Source organism: Monodon monoceros, unplaced genomic scaffold (genome assembly GCF_005190385.1).
Source record: "Monodon monoceros isolate NGI ecotype Baffin Bay Population unplaced genomic scaffold, NGI_Narwhal_1 Super_Scaffold_6, whole genome shotgun sequence".
NCBI classification, from domain to species: Eukaryota; Metazoa; Chordata; class Mammalia; order Artiodactyla; family Monodontidae; genus Monodon; species Monodon monoceros.
Window position 1 is genome coordinate 21431767 of NW_021703783.1, and position 25988 is coordinate 21457754.

Sequence of the window (25988 nt, forward strand, 5' to 3'; positions counted from 1 at the left end):
TATATTTTGAAAAAACAAGGGTGAGAAAGAAATAGGAATTAAAGAACTTTCACTGTTATTGCTTTAAGTCAAAATATCCGTTACACTCAATCAGTTGCTCTTTGCTTTGTTTGTACGTTTGCCCACTGGACAGCCACACTGTTTTTTTAACATGACATTTCCAGTATTGGACTTTTTTCTTTTGTGTTGTAACGTTACAAAACCTAACTCCCAACCTAACCACCTACTTAACTTTGTTTTAACTCCTTTCCTTCCAGTATTTATCCACATGGAGGTTTTAATTATGCAGATACAATCAGAATACAAGTTGCGTAACTATGAAGCTTTCTAGAACAATCATAGCTCGACTTGTGCTTCACGCAGTACATCTAAGTGGAACTAGAAGGACAAATTCTGCAGCCCTATTTCTCAACAGAGCTGAAACTTCTGTCGTTTAGAAAGTGCTAGCTTAAGAAGCATTTTTAGGCTACCTATGCCTATGATTCCAAGACAGGACACATTATCTTCCGGTTCTTCATGGACCTGGAGAGGCTCTGGAAGTTTAATTTTAACCGGCTCTAAGTTACCCAGAGGAAGATTCACACACACACACACACACACACACACACACACACACACACACACCCCACCACCACCACCACCACCCACCAATCACAGTCATAGAGCAAAACATTAGAAAAGTAACGAGACTCCGTGAACTCCTGGGGACACATCACTTTCACTATCAGGGCATAAATCTCTTTGCAGGGGTCCCCAGCTAACAAAGGACAATAAGGCTTGAGAAGAACAAGGTGAGAGGGTGGTGCGTGACCAGCTGAGGGTGGATCTCTACTCGAGGGCTGCTTTGTTCAGTTTTTACCTCTTGTTCTTCAGAAGGCCAAGTTTACAAACTACTTCCAAGCATTTGTAAAACAAACATTGCCACCCACCAGCAGTTCGCTGTATTCTGAAATTGCTGTATTTACCTTGAAAACCACAAAATGTAAACAAGGGCACCTGATCAGAGAAGATCTTTAAACTGCTCATTCACTAAATTAACACCTGAGAAGAAAAGGCAGTTGACTTGGACTTGAATACACAATGTACAAATCAATCTTTTATCTTAGGGGTAGCTTGAATAAGTTAATGATTAGTAAGCTTTATGGAGATGCACGGAGACTTTCATAAATAAAACATATTAATATATTTAATACTCAAAAGAGTAAAACAAGTAAGGCCCACCTACTGTAAGCTATAGAAGTATAATCTTAATTCACACATACTTTCACTGAAAATAACAAATATGTGTAAGACACTCTCTCTCCCACTGGCGATACTTTATGCTATACAGCATGTGAAAACTGGGGTGACTGACTTTTTAATATGTCTTTTTAAAAATATTTATTTATTTTTGGCTGCTCTGGGTCTTTGCTGCAGCACATGGGATCTTCACTGTGGCATGCAGGATCTTTAGTTGCGGCGTGTGGACCCTTAGTTGCAGCATGCGGGATCTAGTTCCCCAACCAGGGATCGAACCCGGGCCCCCTGAATTGGGAGCACAGAGTCTTACCCACTGGAGCAGCAGGGAAGTCCCTTAATTTGTCTTTTAATATGCCTAATACATGACAAAATACGAGAAGATAGGGAAATAGTTTATTTAAAAATAGCTACTATTTAGTGGGAAGCAGCCACATAGCACAGGAAGATCAACTCGGTGCTTTGTGTCCACCTAGAGGGGTGGGATAGGGAGGGTGGGAGGGAGACGCAAGAGGGAGGGGATATGGGGTTATATGTATATGTATAGCTGATTCACTTTGTTATGCAGCAGAAACTAACACAACATTGTAAAGCAATTATACCCCAATAAAGATGTTAAAAAAAAAGGAAAATAGCTACTATATAATACACTGAAGAGTTTTTAAGTGAGCCATAGTTTTAGTTTTACAGACAGCCTGTGCTTCTTACCACAATGTGTTTCTGAAAACTATATTACAAAAGCAATGCATTTCTCATAGGAAATTCCACTGGAATAATATAACGGATTACTTTCCTAGGGAATACAAAGATAAAAATGGATATAGCATAGGTAGAAATACTCTAACCCTCCATATATTTAGAAGAACGAACATCTTGTAAAAGTGATTAAAATGTGCTTTGTTATACTTTCATAAGGATCATTCTTTTCCCCAAAATTACTACTGTATCATGTAAATATCTGAAGACCTCACCAAGGACCCTCCCATGTATGAGGACCCAGAGAGGCAAAGAGTCCTGAATGGATAAAGTTTTTCTCCATCTTCCCACACAGCTAGACTTAGAAGTTAAAAAAAGTCACAGAAGTGTAGAGTGGGGAGACTTCATTATTCTTCAGTGAAGTCAAGAGATTATTTTGGGGTCAAGTGAACTTCTAACCACCTCAGGGCTATTTTTCCTCTCCGGACTATTCTACCTTGAGTTAGCTAAATTCACCCCTCCTGCCTCAGCCTTTTCCAGAATGCTATATAAATGGAGTCATACGTTATGCAGCCCTTTGAGACTGGCTTCTTTCACCTAGTATCACGTTTTTGAGATTCATCGGTGTTGTTGGGTGTATCCATGGTTCATTCCTTTTTACTGCAGAGTGGTATTCCACTGCATGTATTGTTTATCCATTCAGCAATTGAAAGATATTTGTTAACTGTTTCCAGTTTTTGCTGTAAACACTGAGGAACAGATCTTTGTGTGAACTTAAGTTTTCATTGCTTTTGGTAAATATTTAAGAATGAGATTTAGGGCTCATATGGTATGTGTATATTTCACTTTATAAGAAACTGCCAAACTCTTTTCCAAAATGGCTGTAGCATTTGGTACACCACCGGCAACATATGAGAGTCCTAGTTGATCTGCATCCTTGTCAACACTTGATATTGTCAGCATTTTTATTTCAGCCATTTTTGTAGAGGTACTTCATTGTGGCTCTTGATATTGCTGTTTTTAGGGCGGCACCTTAAATGTTGGTGTTCCCAGGGATTCCATCTAGGGTACTCTTTTCTTCTCGCTCTCACAGTTTTAAATTCTATCTACATGCTATTAAATTTGAAATCTGTATTTTCCATCTGGATTTCTCTCCTGAGCCTCCAAATTAACATATCAGGAAATCTCTTAGATATTCTCCTCTGGCAGAAAGGATGCCAGAACCAAGTTCATTACTGTGGTAAACTGCAAACAGCCATAAATTCTTCTCATCCCTGTATGCATGTCCCTTTGCAGGTGACTTTGCAGGTACTCCCATCAAAAGACGAAGTCAATTTCTCCACTTTTTGCCTCTGAACTTAGCCATATAACATTAGCAAATGTGACACAGAGGTTTGAATAGCACTTGAGCATTGGGGGGTTGCGCTTTCTTGCTGTTCTCACGCTCTCCTTAGGGAAGAATGTGAGCTAGCCTGCCAAATAGTGAGAGACACATGGCCCGGCCACCCCAATCAACAACCTATCCACAGGCAGACACGTGAATGAAGCCAACCCAGACCATCCAGCTGCCAACTGACCCCAGATACATGAGCAAATTCATCAGAGATCAGCCAAGTCAGCTCAGAAGAAAAGAACCTACAAGCAAACCCACAGATTCATAAGTTAAGTAAATGAATGCTCAGAAAGCCACTCAGTTTGGGGGGTTTTGTTACATAATAATACAGAGCTAATATAATTATCCTCCCCTATCAAGTAGTTTGTTTTATATTCCATATCTCAATAAGTGCTACTAATACCTACCACATTGCCCAAATCCGACACCTGGGGGAATTCTAGGATGCGTCCTCTCCCTCACCTCAACCTTCCACCACACTCCCACATACAAGTAGTCATCAATTCCTACTATAGTTAAATTTCTAGCTACTTAGTCCCTTATCATATTCTGAACTTTTTTAACAGTCTCTTAGTTGACATCCCATCCTACATTTTCCGTCTCTCCATATAAGAAAATCGTCTTTCAAAATTTCAATTCTGATCATGGCATAGCCCAGCTTAAAAGTCTTTAATTGTGCTCCACTATCTTTGACATAAAAATTAACTGCCTCAGCATACAAGACCATTGGGCATCTGGACTCTCCTCCAAGCTCACCTCTGCCACTCTTCCACATTCTCCTCAGCTTTTAACATTCCTAAAAGCCACAACCACAAATGGGTCATGCTACTCCACACCCCTGTGCCTATTTCTCCCCAACCCTCTCCTTTCCACCGGATTAACAACTGCCCATTCTTCCATAGCTCCAGCTCACCTCCACGCTTCTTCTAAACTCCCAAGGCAATTATAATCCTCTTCTCTTACTTCCACAGCCCTTTGGGACTTAAGACAGTGTAATTAGTGGTTAAGTGTCTGGATTTCAACCAATCCTTTGCTTCTTACTAGTTATATGACCTTGGTCAAGTTACTTAACTTCATTGTATTGTACCTCAATTTCCTCAATAGAATGGGATGTGGCAGAGAATGTTACCCTTCCCTCCACCCTCCAGTATCCATTCTCTTCTTCCTTTAGATGACAGAACTCCTGAATTCTAGGTAGGCACATGGCCAGCCCACTAACCATCACATTCCTCAGCCTCCTTGCAGCAGATGTAACTATGTGTATGAGTTTCCCGTGGCTGCCGTAACAAATCACCAAACTTGGTGGCTTAAAACAACAGACATTTATTCTCCTGTAGTTCTCAAAGACCGAAGTCCAAAGTCAAGGTGTCGGCAGGGCCGTGTTTCCTCTGAAGGCTCTAGGAGAGAATCCTCTCTTGCCTCTTCCAGCTTCTGGTGGCTCCTGGTGTTCCTTGGCTTGTGGCCACATAACTCCATTCTCTGTCTCTGTCTTCACAAGGTCTCTCCTCTATGTGTGTGTCTCCCCCTCTTTTGTCTCTTATAAGGTCATTTGTCATTGGATTTGGGGCCCACCTGGGTAATCAAGGGTGATCTCATTTCAAGATCCTTAACTTAGTTACATTTGCAAAGTCTCTTTTTCCTATGAAAGTAACATTCACAGCGTCTAGGTGTTAGGACATGGACTTATCTTTCGGCAGACAGCCATTCAACCCAATATACTATGTGACTATGACATATGAGTAGGAGTAATATATGCAATTCCAGAAGTCCTCCTTAAAGAAGAAGCTACTTGCTCTGGATTCCTCTTGCTCCCTTTCTACTGACTGAGAAGTAGTAACTATTGAAGCAACTTTGGAAACCACATGTTGAAGAGAGTAGAGTGGCAAGATGGTTCTGGATTACTCATCTAGGCGCTATTAAGTGAAATATACTTCTATCTTATATAAGCCATTGGTTTTTGTTGTTGTTGTTTTAGTTCTGTTACAGCGCCTTATCTAGCACATGCAGTTAATAATAATATCTTAATAAAAATACATACCACTGGGCTTCCCTGGTGGCGCAGTGGTTGAGAGTCCGCCTGCCGGTGCAGGGGACACGGGTTCGTGCCCCGGTCCGGGAAGGTCCCACATGCCGCGGAGCGGCTGGGCCCGTGAGCCATGGCCACTGAGCCTGCACGTCCGGAGCCTGTGCTCCGCAGCAGGAGAGGCCACGACAGTGAGAGGCCCGCGTACCGCAAAAAAAAAAAAAAATACATACCACTTAGGGTTGCATAAGGATTAAATGGATTAATAGAATGTAAAGCATTGCAGACATCACCTGACATATAGTAAGGACTAAATAAATGTCAGTGATTAGCCTCAGTGGTAACAGAGTAGCCCTGGTCACATTTAGTTATCATTGCTTTACTTGTCTATCTCCTGCAGAAGACCAAATTTATTGGGGTAATGGCTTGGCACTTTCATCTCAGTATTGTACTTGAAAAACTACCAAACATTCTGTTACTGTTTAAAAGGGAAATGCAATTTAACTCTGCGTACCAATCATTACCCTAGGAGCTACTTTCATGAAAAGGTGAATACTAGGCCTGAAAAGCCTAGATGTCCCTTCCCTGCAAGCACCAATCTTTCAAGTTACAGGTCAATTGCTATCTTAATTAAGAAGCTTTTCTCATCTCTCAAAACAGGAAATTAAAATCTCCATCCTCCCACCATACCTTTACCACAACTTTTTATTTAGCCCTTATCATTGTCTACCTTGGGTTGCAATTATTTATAAACATATCTTATCTCCCTCAGTAGATTATAAATTCCTTGAGAGCAGCATTCGTTTCTGATTCATTTGAACCTTAGTAACTAGTTCACACACTGCACTGCACAGAGTGGATAACCAATAAATCTCTACTAAATTTATCAAGATCTTACAGTGTGAAAACACGAGCTTCAAATAAGCCTGCCTCGCCACCTACCAGCTGTGAGACCTTGAGCATGTTAACTTTACTTCTCTACAGTGTGGTTTCCAAATTTGTAAAATGGGGCTATTAAGAATTAAGTAAGGTAACATGGATAAAGGCCATCAAAAGCACTCAAAGTTAAGAATTCCAATATTTAGGACTTTCTATTCTTAGAAAGAGCCATCTTGGTTATGAAGTTAAAGTGTTCACAGACAAAAGGCATTTATTCAGTACTTGCAAAAAATTTAGACACATATTTAATTTCATACACAATATTAGAAGGGAGATTTTAACACACGAGCCCCCAGCTCAGGAAAATTGGCCCGTGGATACACGATCAGTAAGCAAGGGAGTTGTTCTAACACCACTAAACCACGTACATCACAAGTGTTGATTTTCTGCCCATTACTTTTCACTCTTCAAGGAGAACATTAAACTTCACAAGTCAAAGCCACAAATCAATCAAAGTTCATACAGCACATATATATTTTAGATATTCAATTAATTGTATGAGGGCAGCCCTAAACAGCAGTTTATTAGATTTCCAAAGTAGTCTTATTTGACCATTCATAACCACAGCAAACCCCCTCCAATAGAGACTAAGGTATTTTAAAGTACGAGCCCTTTTACAACCCTGACTAGCTTCAACAGAAGAAGCAAAGAAGCAAAGCAATCTGTTTTCATTTCATCCTTTGGGCCTTCTCTGAAACCTCACTGAAAAGAATAAACTTATTACCCCATTTCCACTGCCACTTAAGAGTTTAATAATAAGCTGTGGAAGGTTCTTAATATGATTACCACAAATACACAGAATCAACACAACAGTAACATTGAACTGGAGAGTTTTAAAGACATTTGTTAATAAATTTTGTAACTTCTGGCTTGGAAGTCCACTGCAATTTTCTAAACTTCTCGGAGTAGCAGCAAACCACAAAACACTACAACCTAAAAGAACTTCACTTAACGCATGTAGAAGTTTTCCTCTTCTGCTATTCACACTACAGATTTATATGTTAGAATGCACATTTAACACCAATGAGCTGAAATTCAGACACCCAGAATACAAAACTGTAATACTATAACAGGTCTATACATTGCTTTCTCATAAATGAAGTAATCAGCTAACAACTATGTTACATGCTGGGTAGTATTAAGACCTCCAAAAAAAGCATGTGACAAAAAAACTGAAATTATATTGCCTTTAAGAATTATAATTTTTTTCTAGAAAAACATTTATTTATTAATTCGACAAAAATTAAGTCAGCCCCAGTGATATTGAAAACACTGTTCTTGATCTTGGGAATTCAACAGAACATAGTCTTGCCCTCAAACACTTGGCAGTCTAATTGCAGGTCTTTCAACTAAAGAAACGAGTGCAAATTCTGAGCACGCACAGTACTGTGACCGTGTCCTCGGGCCCAAGTTCACTGACACCACAGTGGATCCCAGCCTGTGGGCAGGTTCCAAGCTCAAGCTCCCGCATCTCTCCTCTTGTCCTCATGAGGGCTTCCCTGACACTTGAAGAACTTGCTCAGCTGCAAGCAGCAGCAATCCAGATGTCTGTGTGGGAGGGGGTGACAACTCAACCCACAGAGGATGGAAGCTGGTCCCAGCCTTTCCGCCCTTGGGTAGGAGATTCTGAAGCACGTTCCTCCTGGTTTCTCCGAGGGCCCTGCAGGACTGAGTTCCAGCTGCCACAGTGGCGGGCCTTATTCACACTTTACTGACTTTCATTCCATGAGGCTGACTCTCCTTCACTCCCTCACTCACGCTTCCCAGGACCACCTCCCAAGGTAATTCCCTCCATCTGCATCTTCCAGGGTCGAATGTGTAGATGCTCCAACTAACACAGTCCTAATCTATTTCTCTTCAGATATATCCAATCACACTAGAAGAACACATGAAAGGAGAGTATCACATATATCCCTTTTTTTTTTTTTTTGCGGTACGCGGGCCTCTCACTGCTGTGGCCTCTCCCGTTGCGGAGCACAGGCTCCGGACGTGCAGGCTCAGCGGCCATGGCTCACGAGCCCAGCTGCTCCACGGCATGTGGGATCCTCCCAGACCGGGCCACAAACCCGTGTCCCCTGCATCGGCAGGCGGACTCTCAACCACTATGCCACCAGGGAAGCCCACATATATCCCTTTTATCCACTTAAATTTCAAGATGTCATGAGGCTGGGCATTTGAATAAATAACGTGGATGAGAGTTAAGATCGAAAAAGAGAGAAAGAGGAAGCTTGGCAGGTTAGAACAATGACCAATGCTAAAAAGATGAAAGTAGCCAATTCTCCACTTGGTTCCAAAATACCAATTATGCAGCACAGGAGGAGGGAAACAAGGGTCCAGAGATGCGAATGAAAAAGCCTCAGGAGTTTGGGTTGACTAACAGTTGCAGGTGAGTTAGGGAGTCCTACTCAGGACTCTTGGGCTGCAAGTGTGGCATCCAAAAAAGAGGGAGAGTCTCATCAGACTGCACCCAAATGTACTATGTTCAGTTCTTTCTACACCGCTAAGAATTAATTTGACAAACAGGAGCCTAACCAGAAACCAAACACAGCAGTGTGATGAAGACTAGAGAAATCACTGAAGAATCTGTAGCTGGCAACAGGTGAAAGAATTTTTTTTAATTAAGACCGTAGAAGAAAACGATCTACAGGAATATAATCGTTCCAAATAAATACTTAAAGCTCCACTGTGTGGAAGAGGGATTAGATGGAATTTATGTGGCTTTACTGGACCAACAGGTAGAATTTACCGGAGGGCATTATTCAATAGACGGTATGGTATAGTGGTTAAAAACAAACAGCTCTGGAGTCAGACAAACTTGTTTTGACTCTCAATTCTACCACTAATAAGCTCAGCGACCTTAAAACGGTTGTATACTTTCTTTATACTGAACTGTCCAACTGCAAAATTGGGATAGCAACAATTTCTACTTTATAGGGTTATTGTGATGACTAAACATTAATGCACAGGAAGCCCTGAGCCCAGTGTAGCATGTATTAAATGCTCGATAAATGGTAGTAACTTCAAATCTGAAACAGTTTCAGTCTTCATCCCAAAAAATTTACACTAACATCAAATCTGAAGAAATACAATAAAGCAATTGTTAAGCTGTTAGAGGAAGTATTTATAATTGCCTCATACCAGAGGACTACCGTGCTAGACAAGACTGACACGTTCAACTACATAAAAAGTCAAAGCTACTACCTAGCTGGATGGCTTTTTCACAGATGCTTTTAAGTGTATAACCTCCATGAGTAGAGCCAAAAGGTAAGAGTGCCAGCCTTCAAGACAACTTCCCGGAATTATATGCAGAGAAGGAACTGAGTTAAAGAAATGGTCTTGTCAGTGTTCTCCCAAGTCCCTGAAACTCACTACCTGCTTTCGTGTGGCACCGCACAGCAGAGAGAGACTCTGTTTTAGCTCCTGAAGCATTCTAACTTATTGCCTCAGAATGACTTTTTGCTTTCCAGAAGCAGCCACTTGGTAGGGTTAGCGTATTAGGAAACAGTCACGTGTCAAATGACCACAGAGTCTCAGAGTTGGAAATTTCAAGACCAAATGGCCCAAGGCTGTGAACTATCTAATCAGCCAAGAAAAGGAGCTGTCTCCACTTTCCTCAGCCCTCCTGGGGAGTGGCCCCCGGGGTTCTGCATTACTTCTGTGTTTTATCACCCTGATGGTAATAAAAGGACACACAAACCTCCCTTGTTTTGATTTAGATCAGTTTCTCCTCCTAATAGAAAATGCACACGTATTAATACACACAAACTTTTGGAAAAATCTACACCAGGGTTTTCTAGAGAACAGGGGGAGACATACATGCATAAAAGAACTAGGAGAAAAAAAAGAAAAATGAAAAGAATATAAAGTCAACAAAAATAACTGCTATAATTTAGTGTGGGGGAAGAGGGTTAAATTGTATATCAAAAAACAGGACCAGTGATGAATCATGTTGATAATATGTGCCCCTGTACAAGGCAAGGAGAAGGGCAGTTAACCTAAGTGCCATTCCTTCTCAAAACCTAAGCCCCCTCTAATCATGACAAAAACATAAGACAGACCGAAACCAAGGGACATTCTACAAAATACCTGGCCAGTACCCTTCAAAAGTATCAAGGTCATTAAAAAAAAACAAGGAAAGACTAAGAAAGTGCCACAGGCCAGAGGAGACTAAGGAGCCATGATGACTAACGGCGCGTGGGATCCTGGATGGGATGATGGGGAAAGGACAATGGAAAACTGGTGACATGCGAAGGAAGCCTGAAATTTAGTCAATAGGAATGTACAAATGGTAATTTCTTGGTTTTGACAAATGTACCATGGTTATGTAAGATGCTAACACAGGGGAAACTGGATGGAAGGGAAGTCTCTATACTACCTTTACGACTCCTCTTACATCTAACTGTATTCCAGGGACCTCCCTGGTGGTCCAGTGGGTAAGACTGCACACTCCCAATGCAGGGGGCCTAGGTTCGATCCCTGGTCGGGAAACTAGATCCCACATGCATGCCACAACTAAGAAGCCCGCATGCCTCAAATAAGACCCAGCGCAGCCACAATAAATAAATTAAATAAATAAATATTTATAAATAAATAAAAATGTATTCCAAAGTTTAAAGTTGATCTTTAAAAATGAGAGAATATTTGATCATGAAAAGAATTTTGCACTCACTTAAGAGAAAGCCAATGTGCTTCGGTTAATACTATTCCGATTGGGTGGTTTCTACTGAAAATAGCTCTCCATCCGCCAGGTTTTAAATAACCCTTGGGAAGTTGTTTGTTTGTTAAAACTTCATTTCCTCTGTTCACGAGAGGCAGTGTGACACGGTCAAAGGAGCACTTCTCGTACAATTTTGTGTATTGAGGAGACATGTTAACCTCTTTCAAACTCTGGCTCCTCATTCAAAAAAGTGGGGAACTGTACTAGATTTACTTTTAATTGGCTAAAGCTCTAAGATTTTATGATTCACTTGAACAAATCATAAAGTGAGTATGAAAAATAAAAATCTTTTCAAATTAATTTCAGAACATCATTTGGCTAAGGCAAGAGGAACTGAGGTGCAGCTGAACTATAGTTTCTGATACACTATAGCTTCTCCACATTATCTGAAAAGTAACAAGAAAGGAGGGTGCTCTGGAAACCTAGCAGAGGAGTCTGGAAATGCAGGAGCAGTGATCTTGGAAGGCAAATCTATGAAAAAGTGATGGCTTTTACAGCCAAAGGGAACAGGAGAAATACACTCAGGAAGAGAAGAGTGAACCTGCAAAAACACAAGGTATGAGAAAGGGTACGGCATTTGGGAAAACAAGGTTTGCTTATGGCTGCCGAGCAGTGTGAAGGTCAGGGCAGAGACAAGCCCATCTCAGGGAATCCTCCTCCGGGGCTCCGTCAGGATGGGCTTCCAAGAATCAGAGAAGAGTCGGAGCTTTAAGATAAAAGGGAACCTTGAATCTCCAACTGGAAAATACCCTCCTTCTCCAATGATGAGTGGAGTGAGACAAATGGCTTAGTCTTAAACTAGAGGTAGAAAATGAGAGCAAACTAGCAAGGACAATGACCTAAAGTATTAGATTACAGGAAAAGCCAGCCTTCCAGGGGCAGACGGAGCACCTGAGTGATTCATACTTTGAACCAGTGCCCGTGGAATCATATGACACCAAGTATCTGTGGTTTATTACCTACTGGGTACAGAGCTGTTACCGCAGAGTTCCCTCAGATACAGTAAACTATCTAAAAGAAAAAAGGCAGCCACAAAACCTGAAGGTTTATCTTTGACAGATTAACCTCCCCTGACTGACAGAGGAATGAGGCTACCCAAGCTCGGGGCCGTGAAGCGTGAAGCACCCCTGGGAACCAAGTTGTTTCACATGATCCCAGGGAAAGTTTGGGTCTCCCACCCACAAGCATCTAATGGCTTTTTTTTTTTTTTGGATGTCTACTATGGGCAAACCTCTGTGCCTGGGAAACACACACAAAAAATAAATAAATAAAATCCTTCCCTTGAAGAGGTTATAATGCAAGAGCAGAGTCAAATATGTTTAAAGGAAATACATTATGCCTATTATAAGTTAGCCAACATTTGTATAATGACTTAAAACACTTTTACATTTATTCTCTGGAAAGACTCCAAGCCTCCCGAAGCCTTGTGTGGTAAGATTATTCTTGTTTTTATACAGCCCTGGCCTCAGCAGCCAATGACAGATGTCCTCTGAGACGCTAAGTGGCTGGGTGACCTACTTAAGATGACACAGCCAGCGAAAGTGCAGTTAAAACCCGGACCCCAAGCTTTTTTCTGTTACAAATGCTGATTTGTTGTCCCAGTTTGCTTTTAAAACTTTTTATCTTGATCATCCTACAGTTCACAAAGAAGTGTCTGTGGATCTCGATTTGCTTATCATCCCTACTCTGAACTCAGTGTGTCTCTTCCACCTGAGGAACAGTGGTTTTCTACAATTTAGGAAGGTTCTCGCCCACCCGTATCTCTTTACATGCTGCCTCATTCTCATGCGCTCCAGCCTCTCCTTCTAGAATTCGATTAGATGCTGCTGGATCTTCTCAGTCCCTCCTCCAAGCTTTTAATGACTTGTTCAAACTTTCCTCTGCACTGCATTCTGGGTAATTTCCTCAGCTCTCTTTTCTACAACACTGTCTCCTCATTTTTATATAATAGCTAGTTCATGCTCTTTAGAACCTATATCTTCCTTTTCATATTGCCCATTCTTCCATTAGGCTCCTCTAGCCTCTTCTGTCTCTGAAACCATTTCCACACACTTACTGCACAGTGTCTGGCAAGGTGTCCCGGAGCACTTCGCATCTTGTTTGCCACAACTGCTGACTCTCCTTCATGTAGTTCTACTGTGAGTCCATCCTCGGTGGGAACTGTGTATAGTTGAGAACACCTCACGTGCCCAGGGCTGGGGGAGTGTCCCCACTGAGCACTGTTATGGGTGCTTCTAATGGGTGGTGTATCTCCCACAGCCTTCTTTCTGCTAATTTCTCCACCTGGGGAGACATCTGGATCACTTATTCAAAGTGACCAATTTCGGGACTTCCCTCGTGGTGCAGTGGTTAAGAATCCACCTGCCAGTGCAGGGGACACGGGTTCGAGCCCTGGTCCGGGAAGATCCCACATGCTGCAGAGCAACTAAGCCCATGCACCACAACTACTGAGCCTGCGCTCTAGAGCCCACGAGCCACAACTACTGAGCCCGCACGCCACAACTACTGAAGCCCGTGCACCTAGAGCCCGTGCTCTGCAACAAGAGAGGCCACCGCAATGAGAAGCTTATGTACCGCAATGAAAAGTAGCCCCCGCTTGCTGCAACTAGAGAAAGCCCACGTGCAGCAACAAAGACCCAACACAGCCAAAAATTAATTAATTAATTAATTTTTTTTTTAAGTGACCAATTCCACTCAAAGGACATTTACTGTCCTCGTCACTCTCTCTGCAAGATGAAAATGCAATATTCTTGCATATTATTATAAGAACTGTGTAGAAAGTGCCTATCATAGAAAGTGAAACATGGGAAACATATACCAAACATTAGGCATCTCCCTTCCCCACTGCAGGGAGAGCACATCCTGAGTTGGGTCTGGGGCTCTAGCAAATCCCTTTGACTCTCTCTCTAGATCTGTATCCCTTATTAAACCTGCTTTTTCATCATTGTGAGGAGGAATTCTTACACAGTATGTTCAAAATGAATGCTGTTTTTAAATTATTATTATAAGTATACACAAACTATGAAATTGATTTGCACAAGCTCTTAATTACTGGTTTTAGTTGTCTATGATTCTCTGCAAGTTCCATTAATCCTTCTCTTGTAACAGTTATAATCAGTCTCCTACTATGAACAATTTCTCAGTTGACAGTATGATGCTGTCTCTAAAATTATACCTACAAGGAAGCTCTAAGACAATTGGTAGTTATTAGATACCAGCCAAAGTGACATTTTAAAAGCTAAGCTAACACATCAGCGTCACCATCCTGGAGATTTTACAAAGATAAATTAAAGAGTTGATAATGAAACACTAACATTTATAGTACAACTCACACGGAAATATATAAACACATATTATTCGGCTGTATTTACTGGTTTGAAAAGTGGCCTCTCACAGTTAATTACCAAGATTTCCTTTCAACACACAGACTATTGTCCAGCAAAACAAAACTTGAAACTATTCTTTCAGTATCAACCCTTCAACGTGTAAAAGAAGAAAAATGATGGGGATATTTTTGAAAGAATTTTCAGTGGACATATTTCTATTTGAAAGTTTCACGCTGAATAAAGTTCTAACATTCCTTATTTTAAGACACAAAAGTATCCCCAGTTGGATCACATAATATAAAGTAAGCATCTCTTTCTTACCTCGGAACTTCTTGGGAGGGTTGGCGAGGTCCCCCGCCTCTGGGTGCACCACACATCTGTCATCCACTAGCCTGGAAGGAAAAGCATGTTCACATGTTGACATCGTCATATTCACAAAGCGCTGACTGCACGTGGATACCGCATAAATATTTACAGAGTTTTAGTACCATTCTTCACTCAGAAATGTTTGAAGAGTCATGGATTTGTAAAAGGATTTGGTTACGAGGACATGAATTAAAGCAGGGTTTATGAAACACAAAATTAAGAAACATTGTTAAGTGGTAGGAAACTGGTTAGAGAAATCATGATATAGACAAACCACGGAACACTGTAGAGCTAGTTACAATTCTATTCTTTAAATGCACTGGCCTGCAAAACATGTATAATATGTTGTGAAAATCAGTGGGAACCAATCAATAAGGTACTGTATACATTTAAACACACACACACACACACACACACACACACACACACACACACACCTCTACACAGACACATATGATGAGGATTGGAACAGAGGCACCAAAACATTAACAGTGGTCAGACTGCTCATAGGTTTTTGTTTTTGTTTTTGTTTTGCCATACGCGGGCCTCTCACTGTTGTGGCTTCTCCCGTTGCGGAGCACAGTCTCCAGACGCGCAGGCTCAGCGGCCATGGCTCACGGGCCCAGCCGCTCCGCGGCATGTGGGATCTTCCCGGACCGAGGCACGAACCCGCGTCCCCTGCATCGGCAGGCGGACTCTCAACCACTGCGCCACCACGGAAGCCCTGCCCATAGGTTTTATGTTCTTGTGTGTGTGCGTGTGTGTTGTTTTGTTTTGCTTTTATAAGGAATGTGTAAGCTTATGAGATCAGGCTTACAGAATGACCACACAGTGCGGTAAAGAGCACTCCTCCTGTGTTCAACCCTGGCTCGGTCACTTTCCAGCCAGGTGACTTTGAGCCTCCTTCTTTACACCTGCAAAACAAGGATAAGAGTACCCACCCCACAGCATTGTTAGGAGGATTAAATGATTTAACATCTGTAAAGTACCTACTACAGTTTCTGGCATAGAGTAAGCCCTTATACAAGTGCTTAAAAGATAAATAAAATCAGGGACTTTCCCTGCCTTATTCCTCACCATACTGTCTGCCTCTAGAAAGGTGCCTACAAATAGTGAGTACTCAGCAAACATTACTCAAATGAATAAAGTACCTATCTAGTTACAAAAACGTACCCCTATTAAAATATACACGAGAAGCCAATTTCTAGGACAATTCCCAGAGAAGCTGAATCGCTGACCTGAGAGCCAGGAGGCGTGAATCTCCTGCTCAGAGTAATATCTGACTAGCAAAAGACTCACTAATGTTCATTTTTTCCATTGATTAAGTGATGGAAGTAACTGGGGTTTCCTCCAGAATATTGTGACAATGCCTGTAAATTAGTTCCAAATTTGTGAGCTCGTTTGAAGAGAGATGCCCCAGTTGTGACTTTGTTTTTTTAAAAAAAAAACATATTAATCGGACTCACTAGTATGCATTAACTCCAGCAAAAAGTAAACCCCGGTTCGTGACCAACTGTCCCCTTGAACTAGGATGATTGATTACACAAATCAAGATGAAACTTTTAGTTCTTGGGTTACAAAAGCATCCACTTCCTAAATCACTGGATTTTTCTATGAGATCCAATTTCCACAAAAAAAAAATGCTAATTTGATCAAGCAATATGCTTCTTTCTTTGATTTTTTTAATATACTTCATTCACACTGGCTTACTAAAATGTGCTTTTACAGGAGCTGCCAAGCATGCAAGAAATTCCATTTAAGAGTCTTTAAAATTGTTTTCTTAGAAACAGGAAGTCACATTGGGTCAAGAGAAAGCAAATCCAAACCTCCACAATATCCGATCAGGCTGTAACACTGAACGGGAAAGCCTCAGAGTCCTGAGAACGTCAAAACGTAATATTTAAATTTTAAAAAATGCTGTGAGGGAAAGGTCAGCTTTTCTAATTAGTTAGGGCACGTTAAGAATTCAAAACATAATAATCAAAAAAAAAAAAAAACAGGGCTGCGGAGGGCAAAGCGACGAGAGATGCCCACACAGGGGATCGGTGCCGACCGGCACTCACCAGCCCGAGAGGCTTGTCTGCTCACCCGCCGGGGCGGGAGCTGAGGCTCGGTCTTTGGTCGGAGCGCAGGGAGGGGACTGGGGTTGGACGCGTGAACACAGCCTGCAGGGGGTTAGTGCACCACGGCTAGCCGGGAGGGAGTCCGGGGAAAAGTCTGGACCTGCTGAAGAGACAAGAGACTTTTTCTTCCCTCTTTGTTTCCTGGTGCGCGAGGAGAGGGGATTAAGAGCGCTGCTTAAAGGAGCTCCAGAGACGGGCGCGAGCCGCGGCCATCAGCACGGACCCCAGAGACGGGCATGAGACGCTAATGCTGCTGCTGCCGCCACCAAGAAGCCTGTGTGCGATCACAGATCACTACCCACACCTCCCTTCCGGGGAGCCTGTGCAGCCCGCCACTGCCAGGGTCCCGGGATCCAGGGTCAACTCCTCCAGGAGAACGCACGGCGCGCCTCAGGCGGGTGCAACGTCCCGCTGGCCTCTGCCGCCGTAGGCTCGCCCCGCATCCGCACCCCTCCCTCGCCCCCTGCCTGAGTGAGCCAGAGACCCCGAATCAGCGGCTCCTTTAACCCCGTCCTATCTGAGCGAAGAACAGACGCCCTCCGGCGACCTACACGCAAAGGCGGGGCCAAATCCAAAGCTGAACCCCGGGAGCTGTGAGAACAAAGAAGAGAAAGGGAAATCTCTCCCAACAGCCTCAGGAGCAGCGGATTAAAGCTCCACAATCAACTTGATGTACCTGCATCTGTGGAATACCTGAATAGACAACGAATCATCCCAAATTGAGGAGGTGGACTTTGAGAGCAAGATTTATGATTTTTTCCCCTTTTCCTCTTTTTGTGAGTGTGTATGTGTATGCTTCTGTGTGAGATTTTGTCTGTATAGCTTTGCTTTCACCATTTGTCCTAGGGTTCTATCCGTCCGTTTTTTGGTTTGTTTATTTTGTTTTTACTTTTCTAAAACAATTTTTTCTTAATAATTATTTTTTATTTTAATAACTTTATTTTATTTTATCTTACTATACTTTCCTTTCTTTTATCCTCTTTCTTTCTTTCTACTTTTTCTCCCTTTTATTCTGAGCCATGTGGATGAAAGGCTCTTGGTGCTGCAGCCAGGAGTCAGTGCTGTGCCCCTGAGGTGGGAGAGCCAACTTCAGACACTGGTCCACAAGAGACCTCCCAGCTCCACGTAATATCAAATGGCGAAAATCTCCCAGAGATCTCCATCTCAACACCAACACCCAGCTTAACTCAACGACGAGAAAGCCACAGTGCTGGACATCCTATGCCAAACAACTAGCAAGACAGGAACACGACCCCACCCATTAGCAGAGAGGCTGCCTAACATCATACTAAGTCCACAGACACCCCAAAACACACCACCAGACGTGGACCTGCCCACCAGAAAGACAAGATCCAGCCTCAACCACCAGAACACAGGCACAAGTCCCCTCCACCAGGAAGCCTACACAACCAACTTTAGCCACTGGGGACAGACACCAAAAACAACCTGCAGCCTGCAAAAAGGAGACCCCAAACACAGTAAGATAAACAAAATGAGAAGACAGAGAAACACACAGCAGATGAAGGAGCAAGATAAAAACCCACCAGACCTAACAAATGAAGAGGAAATAGGCAGTCTACCTGAAAAAGAATTCAGAATAATGATAGTAAAGATGATCCAAAATCGTGGAAACAGAATAGAGAAAATACAAGAAACATTTAACAAGGACCTAGAAGAACTAAAGATGAAACAAGCAACGATGAACACAATAAATGAAATTAAAAATACTCTAGATGGGATGAATAGCAGAATAACTGAGGCAGAAGAACGGATAGTGACCTGGAAGATAAAATAGTGGAAATAACTACTGCAGAGCAGAATAAAGAAAAAAGAATGAAAAGAACTGAGGACAATCTCAGAGACCTCTGGGACAACATTAAACGCATCAACATTCGAATTATAGGGGTTCCAGAAGAAGAAGAGAAAAAGAAAGGGACTGAGAAGATATTTGAAGAGATTATAGTTGAAAATTTCCCTAATATGGGAAAGGAAATATTTAATCAAGTCCAGGAAGCACAGAGAGTCCCATACAGGATAAATCCAAGGAGAAACACGCCAGGACACATATTAATCAAACTGTCAAAAATTAAATACAAAGAAAACATATTAATAGCAGCAAGGGGGCTTCGCTGGTGGCGCAGTGGTTGGGAGTCCGCCTGCTGATGCAGGGGACGCAGGTTCGTGCCCCAGTCTGGGAGGATCCCACATGCCGCAGAGCGGCTGGGCCCGTGAGCCGTGGCCGCTGGGCCTGTGGGTCTGGAACCTGTGCTCTGCGGGGGGGAGAGGCCACAGCAGTGAGAGGCCCACATACCGCAAAAAGAAAAAAAGCACCAAGGGAAAAACAACAAATAACACACAAGGGAATCCCCATAAGGTTAACAGCTGATCTTTCAGCAGAAACTCTGCAAGCCAGAAGGGACTGGCAGGACATATTTAAACTGCTGAAGGGGAAACACCTACAACCAAGATTACTCTACCCAGCAAGGATCTCATTAACATTTGATGGAGAAATTAAAACCTTTACAGACAAGCAAAAGCTGAGAGAGTTCAGCACCACCAAACCAGCATTACAACAAATGCTAAAGGATCTTCTCTAGGCAAGAAACACAAGAGAAGGAAAAGACCTACAATAACAAACCCAAAACAATTAAAAAAATGGGAATAGGAACATACATGTCGATAATTACCTTAAATGTAAATGGATTACATGCTCCCACCAAAAGACACAGACAGGCTGAATGGATACAAAAACAAGACCCATATATATGCTGTCTGCAAGAGACCCACTTCAGACCTAGAGACATATACAGACTGAAAGTGAGGGGATGGAAAAAGATATTCCATGCAAATGGAAACCAAAAGACAGCTGGAGTAGCAATTCTCACATCAGACAAAACAGACTTAAAAATAAAGACTATTAGAAGAGACAAAGAAGGACACTACATAATGATCAAGGGATCGATCCAAGAAGAAGATATAACAATTATAAATATTTATGCACCCAACATAGGAGCACCTCAACATAAGACAAATACTAACAGCCGTAAAAGGGGAAATCGACAGTAACACATTCATAGTAGGGGACTTTAACACCCCACTTTCACCAATGGACAGATCATCCAAAATGAAAATAAATAAGGAAACACAAGCTTTAAATGATACATTAACAAGATGGACTTAATTGATATTTATAGGACATTCCATCCAAAAATAACAGAATACACGTTTTTCTCAAGTGCTCATGGAACACTCTCCAGGATAGATCATATCTTGGGTCACAAATCAAGCCTTGGTAAATTTAAGACAATTGAAATTGTATCAAGTATCTTTTCTGACCACAATGCTACCAGAAAAGATCTGTAAAAAATACAAACACATAGAGGCTAAAGAATACACTACTTAATAACGAAGTGATCACTGAAGAAATCAAAGAGGAAATCAAAAAATACTTAGAAACAAATGACAGTGAAAACACGATGACCCAAAACCTATGGGATGCAGCAAAAGCAGTTCTAAGAGGGCAGTTTATAGCAATACAATCCTACCTGAAGAAACAAGAAGCATCTCAAATAAACAACCCAACTTTACACCTAAAGCAATTAGAGAAAGAAGAACAAAAACCCCCAAAGTTAGCAGAAGGAAAGAAATCATAAAGATCAGATCAGAAATAAATGAAAAAGAAATAAAGGAAACGATAGCAAAGGTCAATAAAACTAAAAGCTGGTTCTTTGAGAAGATAAACAAAATTGATAAACCATTAGCCAGACTCATCAAGAAAAAAAGGGAGAAGACTCAAATCAATAGAATTAGAAATGAAAAAGGAGAAGTAACAACTGACACTGCAGAAATACAAAAGAACATGAGAGATTACTACAAGCAACTCTATGCCAATAAAATGGACAACCGGGAAGAAATGGACAAATTCTTAGAAATGCACAGCCTGCCAAGAATGAATCAGGAAGTAAAAGAAAATATGAACACACCAATCACAAGCACTGAAATGGAAACTGTGATTAAAAATCTTCCAACAAACAAAAGCCCAGGACCAAATGGCTTCACAGGCGAATTCTATCAAACATTTAGAGAAGAGCTAACACCTATCCTTCTCAAACTCTTCCAAAATATAGCAGAGGGAGGAACACTCCCAAACTCATTCTACGAAGCCACCATCACCCTGATACCAAAACCAGACAAGGATGTCACAAAGAAAGAAAACTACAGGCCAATATCACTGATGAACATAGATGCAAAAATCCTCAACAAACTACTAGCAAACAGAATCCAACAGCACATTAAAAGGATCATACACCATGATCAAGTGGGGTTTATTCCAGGAATGCAAGGTTTCTTCAATATACGCAAATCAATCAATGTGATACACCATATTAACAAATTGAAGGAGAAAAACCATATGGTCATCTCAATAGATGCACAAAAAGCTTTCGACAAAATTCAACACCCATTTATGATAAAAACCCTCCAGAAACTAGGCACAGAGGGAACTTTCCTCAACATAATAAAGGCCATAGACGACAAACCCACAGCCAACGTCGTCCTCAATGGTGAAAAACTGAAAGCATTTCCACTAAGATCAGGAACAAGACAAGTTTGCCCACTCTCACCACTCTTATTCAACATAGCTTTGGAAGTTTTAGCCACAGCAATCAGAGAAGAAAAGGAAATAAAAGGAATCCAAATTGGAAAAGAAGAAGTAAAACTGTCACTGTTTGCAGAAGACATGATACTATACATAGAGAATCCTAAAGATGTTACCAGAAATCTACTAGAGCTAATCAATGAATTTGGTAAAGTAGCAGGAAACAAAATTAATGCACAGAAAATCTGGCATTCCTATATACTAATGATGAAAAATCTGAAAGTGAAATCAAGAAAACACTCCCATTTACCATTGCAACAAAAAGAATAAAATATCTAGGAATAAACCTACCTAAGGAGACAAAAGACCTGTATGCAGAAAATTATAAGACACTGATGAAAGAGATTAAAGGTGATACAAATAGATGGAGAGATATACCACGTTCTTGGATTGGAAGAATCAACATTGTGAAAATGACTCTACTACCCAAAGCAATCTACAGATTCAGTGCAATCCCTGTCAAACTACCACTGGCATTTTTCACAGAACTAGAACAAAAAATTTCACAATTTGTATGGAAACACAAAAGACCCCGAATAGCCAAAGCAATCTTGAGAACGAAAAACGGAGCTGGAGGAATCAGGCTCCCTGACTTCAGACTATACTACAAAGCTACAGTAATCAAGACAATATGGTACTGGCACAAAAACAGAAATGTAGATCAATGGAACAGGATAGAAAGCCCAGAGTTAAACCCATGCACATATGGTCACCTTATCTTTGATAAAGGATGCAGGAATGTACAGTGGAGAAAGGACAGCCTCTTCTATAAGTGGTGCTGGGAAAACTGGACAGCTACACGTAAAAGTATGAGATTAGAACACTCCCTAACACCATACACAAAAATAAGCTCAAAATGGAATTAAAGACCTAAATGTAAGGCCAGAAACTATCAAACTCTTAGAGGAAAACATAGGCAGAACACTCTGACATAAATCACAGCAAGATCCTTTTTGACCCTCCTCCTAGAGAAATGGAAATAAAAACAAAAATAAACAAATGGGACCTAATAAAACTTCAAAGCTTTTGCACAGCAAAGGAAACCATAAATAAGACCAAAAGCCAACCCTCAGAATGGGAGAAAATATTTGGAAATGAAGCAACTGACAAAGGATAAATCTCCAAAATTTACATGCAGCTCAATAACAAAAAAACAAACAACCCAATCCAAAAATGGGCAGAAGACCTAAATAGACATTTCTCCAAAGAAGATATACAGACTGCCAACAAACACATGACAGAATGCTCAACATCATTAATCATTAGAGAAATGCAAATCAAAACTACAATGAGATATCATTTCACACCGTTCAGAATGGCCATCATAAAAAAATCTGCAAACAATAAATGCTGGAGAGGGTGTGGAGAAAAGGGAACACTCTTGCACTGCTGATGGGAATGTGAATTGGTACAGCCACTATGGAGAACAGTATGGAGGTTCCTTAAAAAACTACAAATAGAACTACCATATGACCCAGCCATCCCACTACTGGGCATATACCCTGAAAAAACCATAATTCACAAAGAGTCATGTACCAAAATGTTCATTGCAGCTCTATTTACGATAGCCAGGAGATGGAAGCAACCTAAGTGTCCATCATCAGATGAATGGATAAAGAAGATGTGGCACATATATACAATGGAATATTACTCAGCCATAAAAAGAAACGAAATTGAGTTATTTGTAGTGAGGTGGATGGACCTAGAGTCTGTCATACAGAGTGAAGTAAGTCAGAAAGAGAAAGACAAATACCGTATGCTAACACATATATATGGAATCTAAGAAAAAAAAATGTCATGAAGAACCTAGGGGTAAGACAGGAATAAAGACACAGACCTACTAGAGAATGGACTTGAAGATATGGGGAGGGGGAAGGGTAAGCTGGGACAAAGTGAGAGAGTGGCATGGACATATATACACTACCAAACGTAAAATAGATAGCGACTGGGAAGCAGCCACATAGCACAGGGAGATCAGCTCTGTGCTTTGTGACCACCTAGAGGGGTGGGATAGGGAGGGTGGGAGGTAGGGAGACGCAAGAAGGAATAGACATGGGAACATATGTATATGTATAACTGATTCACTCTGTTATAAAGCAGAAACTAGCACACCATTGTAAAGCAATTATACTGCAATAAAGATGTAAAAAAACAAAAAAAAACACATAGTCTCATTTAGAGTGCATAAAAATTATATTAAAAGCGCCATGGGTATTTTACATATTCTTAGTGCCTGCCAATCCCACAGAAATGCAGGCTCCCCTAGAATGCCCCGAAGAGTCCTCACCTGCATGGGCTAGCCACCAAGAGGAACGGGAAAAACTAAAGCCATCAATCTGGTCACAGTGCATTTGTGTAAACATTTATGCCTATCCTCAAATATCTGATAGCCCAGAGAAAAACACAGTAATTAAGTGTGCCTTCACTTCTAAGAATCTGTCCTGTCCCTTATAAATAAAGGTCTGTGAAAATTACAAAGAAAGTCATCTCATCATGCAGACTTAAAGAACTGGAGCTGAGTTTAGAGAGAATGGAAGAAAGGGAAGGTTAGGATTAAATGGGTGAGAAAAGAAACAAGGAGTGTGAATCTGTTATAAAAACATATATGATCACTGATGCTAAATGTCAAACAGGATTTTACTGCACAGCTTCTACAATATCTACAAGAGCATCTTCTTGAATACCTCCAGGGCCAGAGTATTCACCACTTACCACCTTTCTGCCAGTACTAATATTAGAAATCTGTTTTATAGGTCTTTTTCCCATCCCAGTACTTACATTTTCTTATGACCGCTTGCTTAATTGTCTGATCTTCCAATAAATTGTAACTCCATGAAGTCAGAAACTAAATCCAACTTGTTTACCATTACATCCTTGGCATCCACTAGAATGTGTTATAGTAGCCACTTAATAAACATTTGTTAAATAAATCAACGAAAAAATGAGACTTGCTTTCCCAAATGTCTTTCCCTTTTTGATCTCAGTTCTTTCTTCTGGAACTACATAGACTAAGTTCTCTTTTTCTGGAATGAACAAGACTATTTCTCTCCAGTTCTTCCTCATATGGATATTTACCAAGGAACTCAACATCCTCTCATATACCCAAGTGTCAACATCCCCCTTAGATGTGATCCTGGAAGCTATTCACATGAGTCCAGATGTGCCCCCAACAAGTGCAGGGGTCAGGGGACCGTTACCTCTTTCTTTCTGACACTAAGCTTACAGTTATGCAACCTAGGATTGCAGTAGCTTCCGTGGCAGTCAAACCCACCTCTGACATTCACTGGGCTTACAGCTAAACAATTCCAGGTTTTTTTCGTGTGTACTACTGATAAGCCAGGCTTCCCCATCCACCACTGGGGCAGTTAACTTTTACAACTTAGGAATAAGAATTGACAATTGAATAGGGACATATATAAAGATCAACCTTTGGCCTAAGAACAGAAATCCTCTGAAAACCATCTATTCCATCCCTAAGTCATTTAAATACCCTCTCATGATTACCGCCCATTTTTCTCACTGATAAACAGTGTTTCCCAAATTCGGCTCATTGGCTGAATCATATATATATATAGGAGGTAATAATAAGAAGTTTCTTTGGTCCAGATCTAACAAACCAAAATTTCTGGGGATAAGGTCTAAGAATCTGTATTTTTTTAAAGGCTCTCCAAACTTTCTTGAATGGATTAGGAGTACCTGCTTTCCCAGAGTACCCAAGGCTCTCCTCTATAAGACAACTTATCACACTCCATCAAGATTTCTTATATAAGCATATTTCACTAGCACCAAAAATTATAAGTTCCAAGAGAGTCAGTGCATTCCTGTTCTGCTCACCATAATATGCCCAAATCTAAGTATTAGGCCTCAAACATGGAAGATGCTAAATAATTATTAATTGAGTGAATGACTGAGTCATTTTTTGAATAAGTGAGTAAATCAATCATGGTATTTTTGGTAGATCACAAAAACATTAAAAAAAAAAAACTGGAACTAACAAATGGTTACCTAATCATAGATAGAAGAAAGGGTAGGAAATATTCCCCATCCAGACATGTCTCCGAAAGTTATCAAAAATGTCAAATCCTGAGAAGGGTCAAGATAGCCTGCTCTAAATAACAATATCTTATATAGCACCTTTCAACCCAATCTATCAGTGCACTTTAATGGGCTAAATTAAATGCAGCTAATGGGGTGCATTTATTTTCCCCTGTCTGAATCAGCAACTAAGCCAAATAGGCAATTCTAAGCGATAGCTTAAAATTCTCAACCTGTCACTGAAACTCAACTAACATAAAATCTGTTTTCCTTCATATCTATCTTTTCTTCATAAGGTCATAGCTGTAAATTATTTGGTCACTGCAATTGACAAGAAAAAAATCATTCAACAATTAGACCTTCCAAGGTATCTATAAGGAGATTTCATTAGCTCCTTTGAAGATTTCATACATAAATATAAATCACAAATATATGTGAATCAAATTTTAACTGGACAGGTATGCCCCCTAGAGAAAT

The 25988-nt window shown here is 41.0% G+C and overlaps 1 protein-coding gene across 1 annotated transcript in view; it reads right to left on the reverse strand.

Moving 5' to 3' along the window:
* The window catches only part of ITPR2 (inositol 1,4,5-trisphosphate receptor type 2), a 525336-nt gene that overhangs the window by 465369 nt on the left and 33979 nt on the right, over positions 1-25988 (reverse strand). Inside the window, exon 2 of the mRNA XM_029205992.1 lies at positions 14652-14722. Within this exon, the coding sequence (XP_029061825.1) occupies positions 14652-14722 (71 nt within the window). The remainder of the gene's footprint in view (positions 1-14651; positions 14723-25988) is intronic.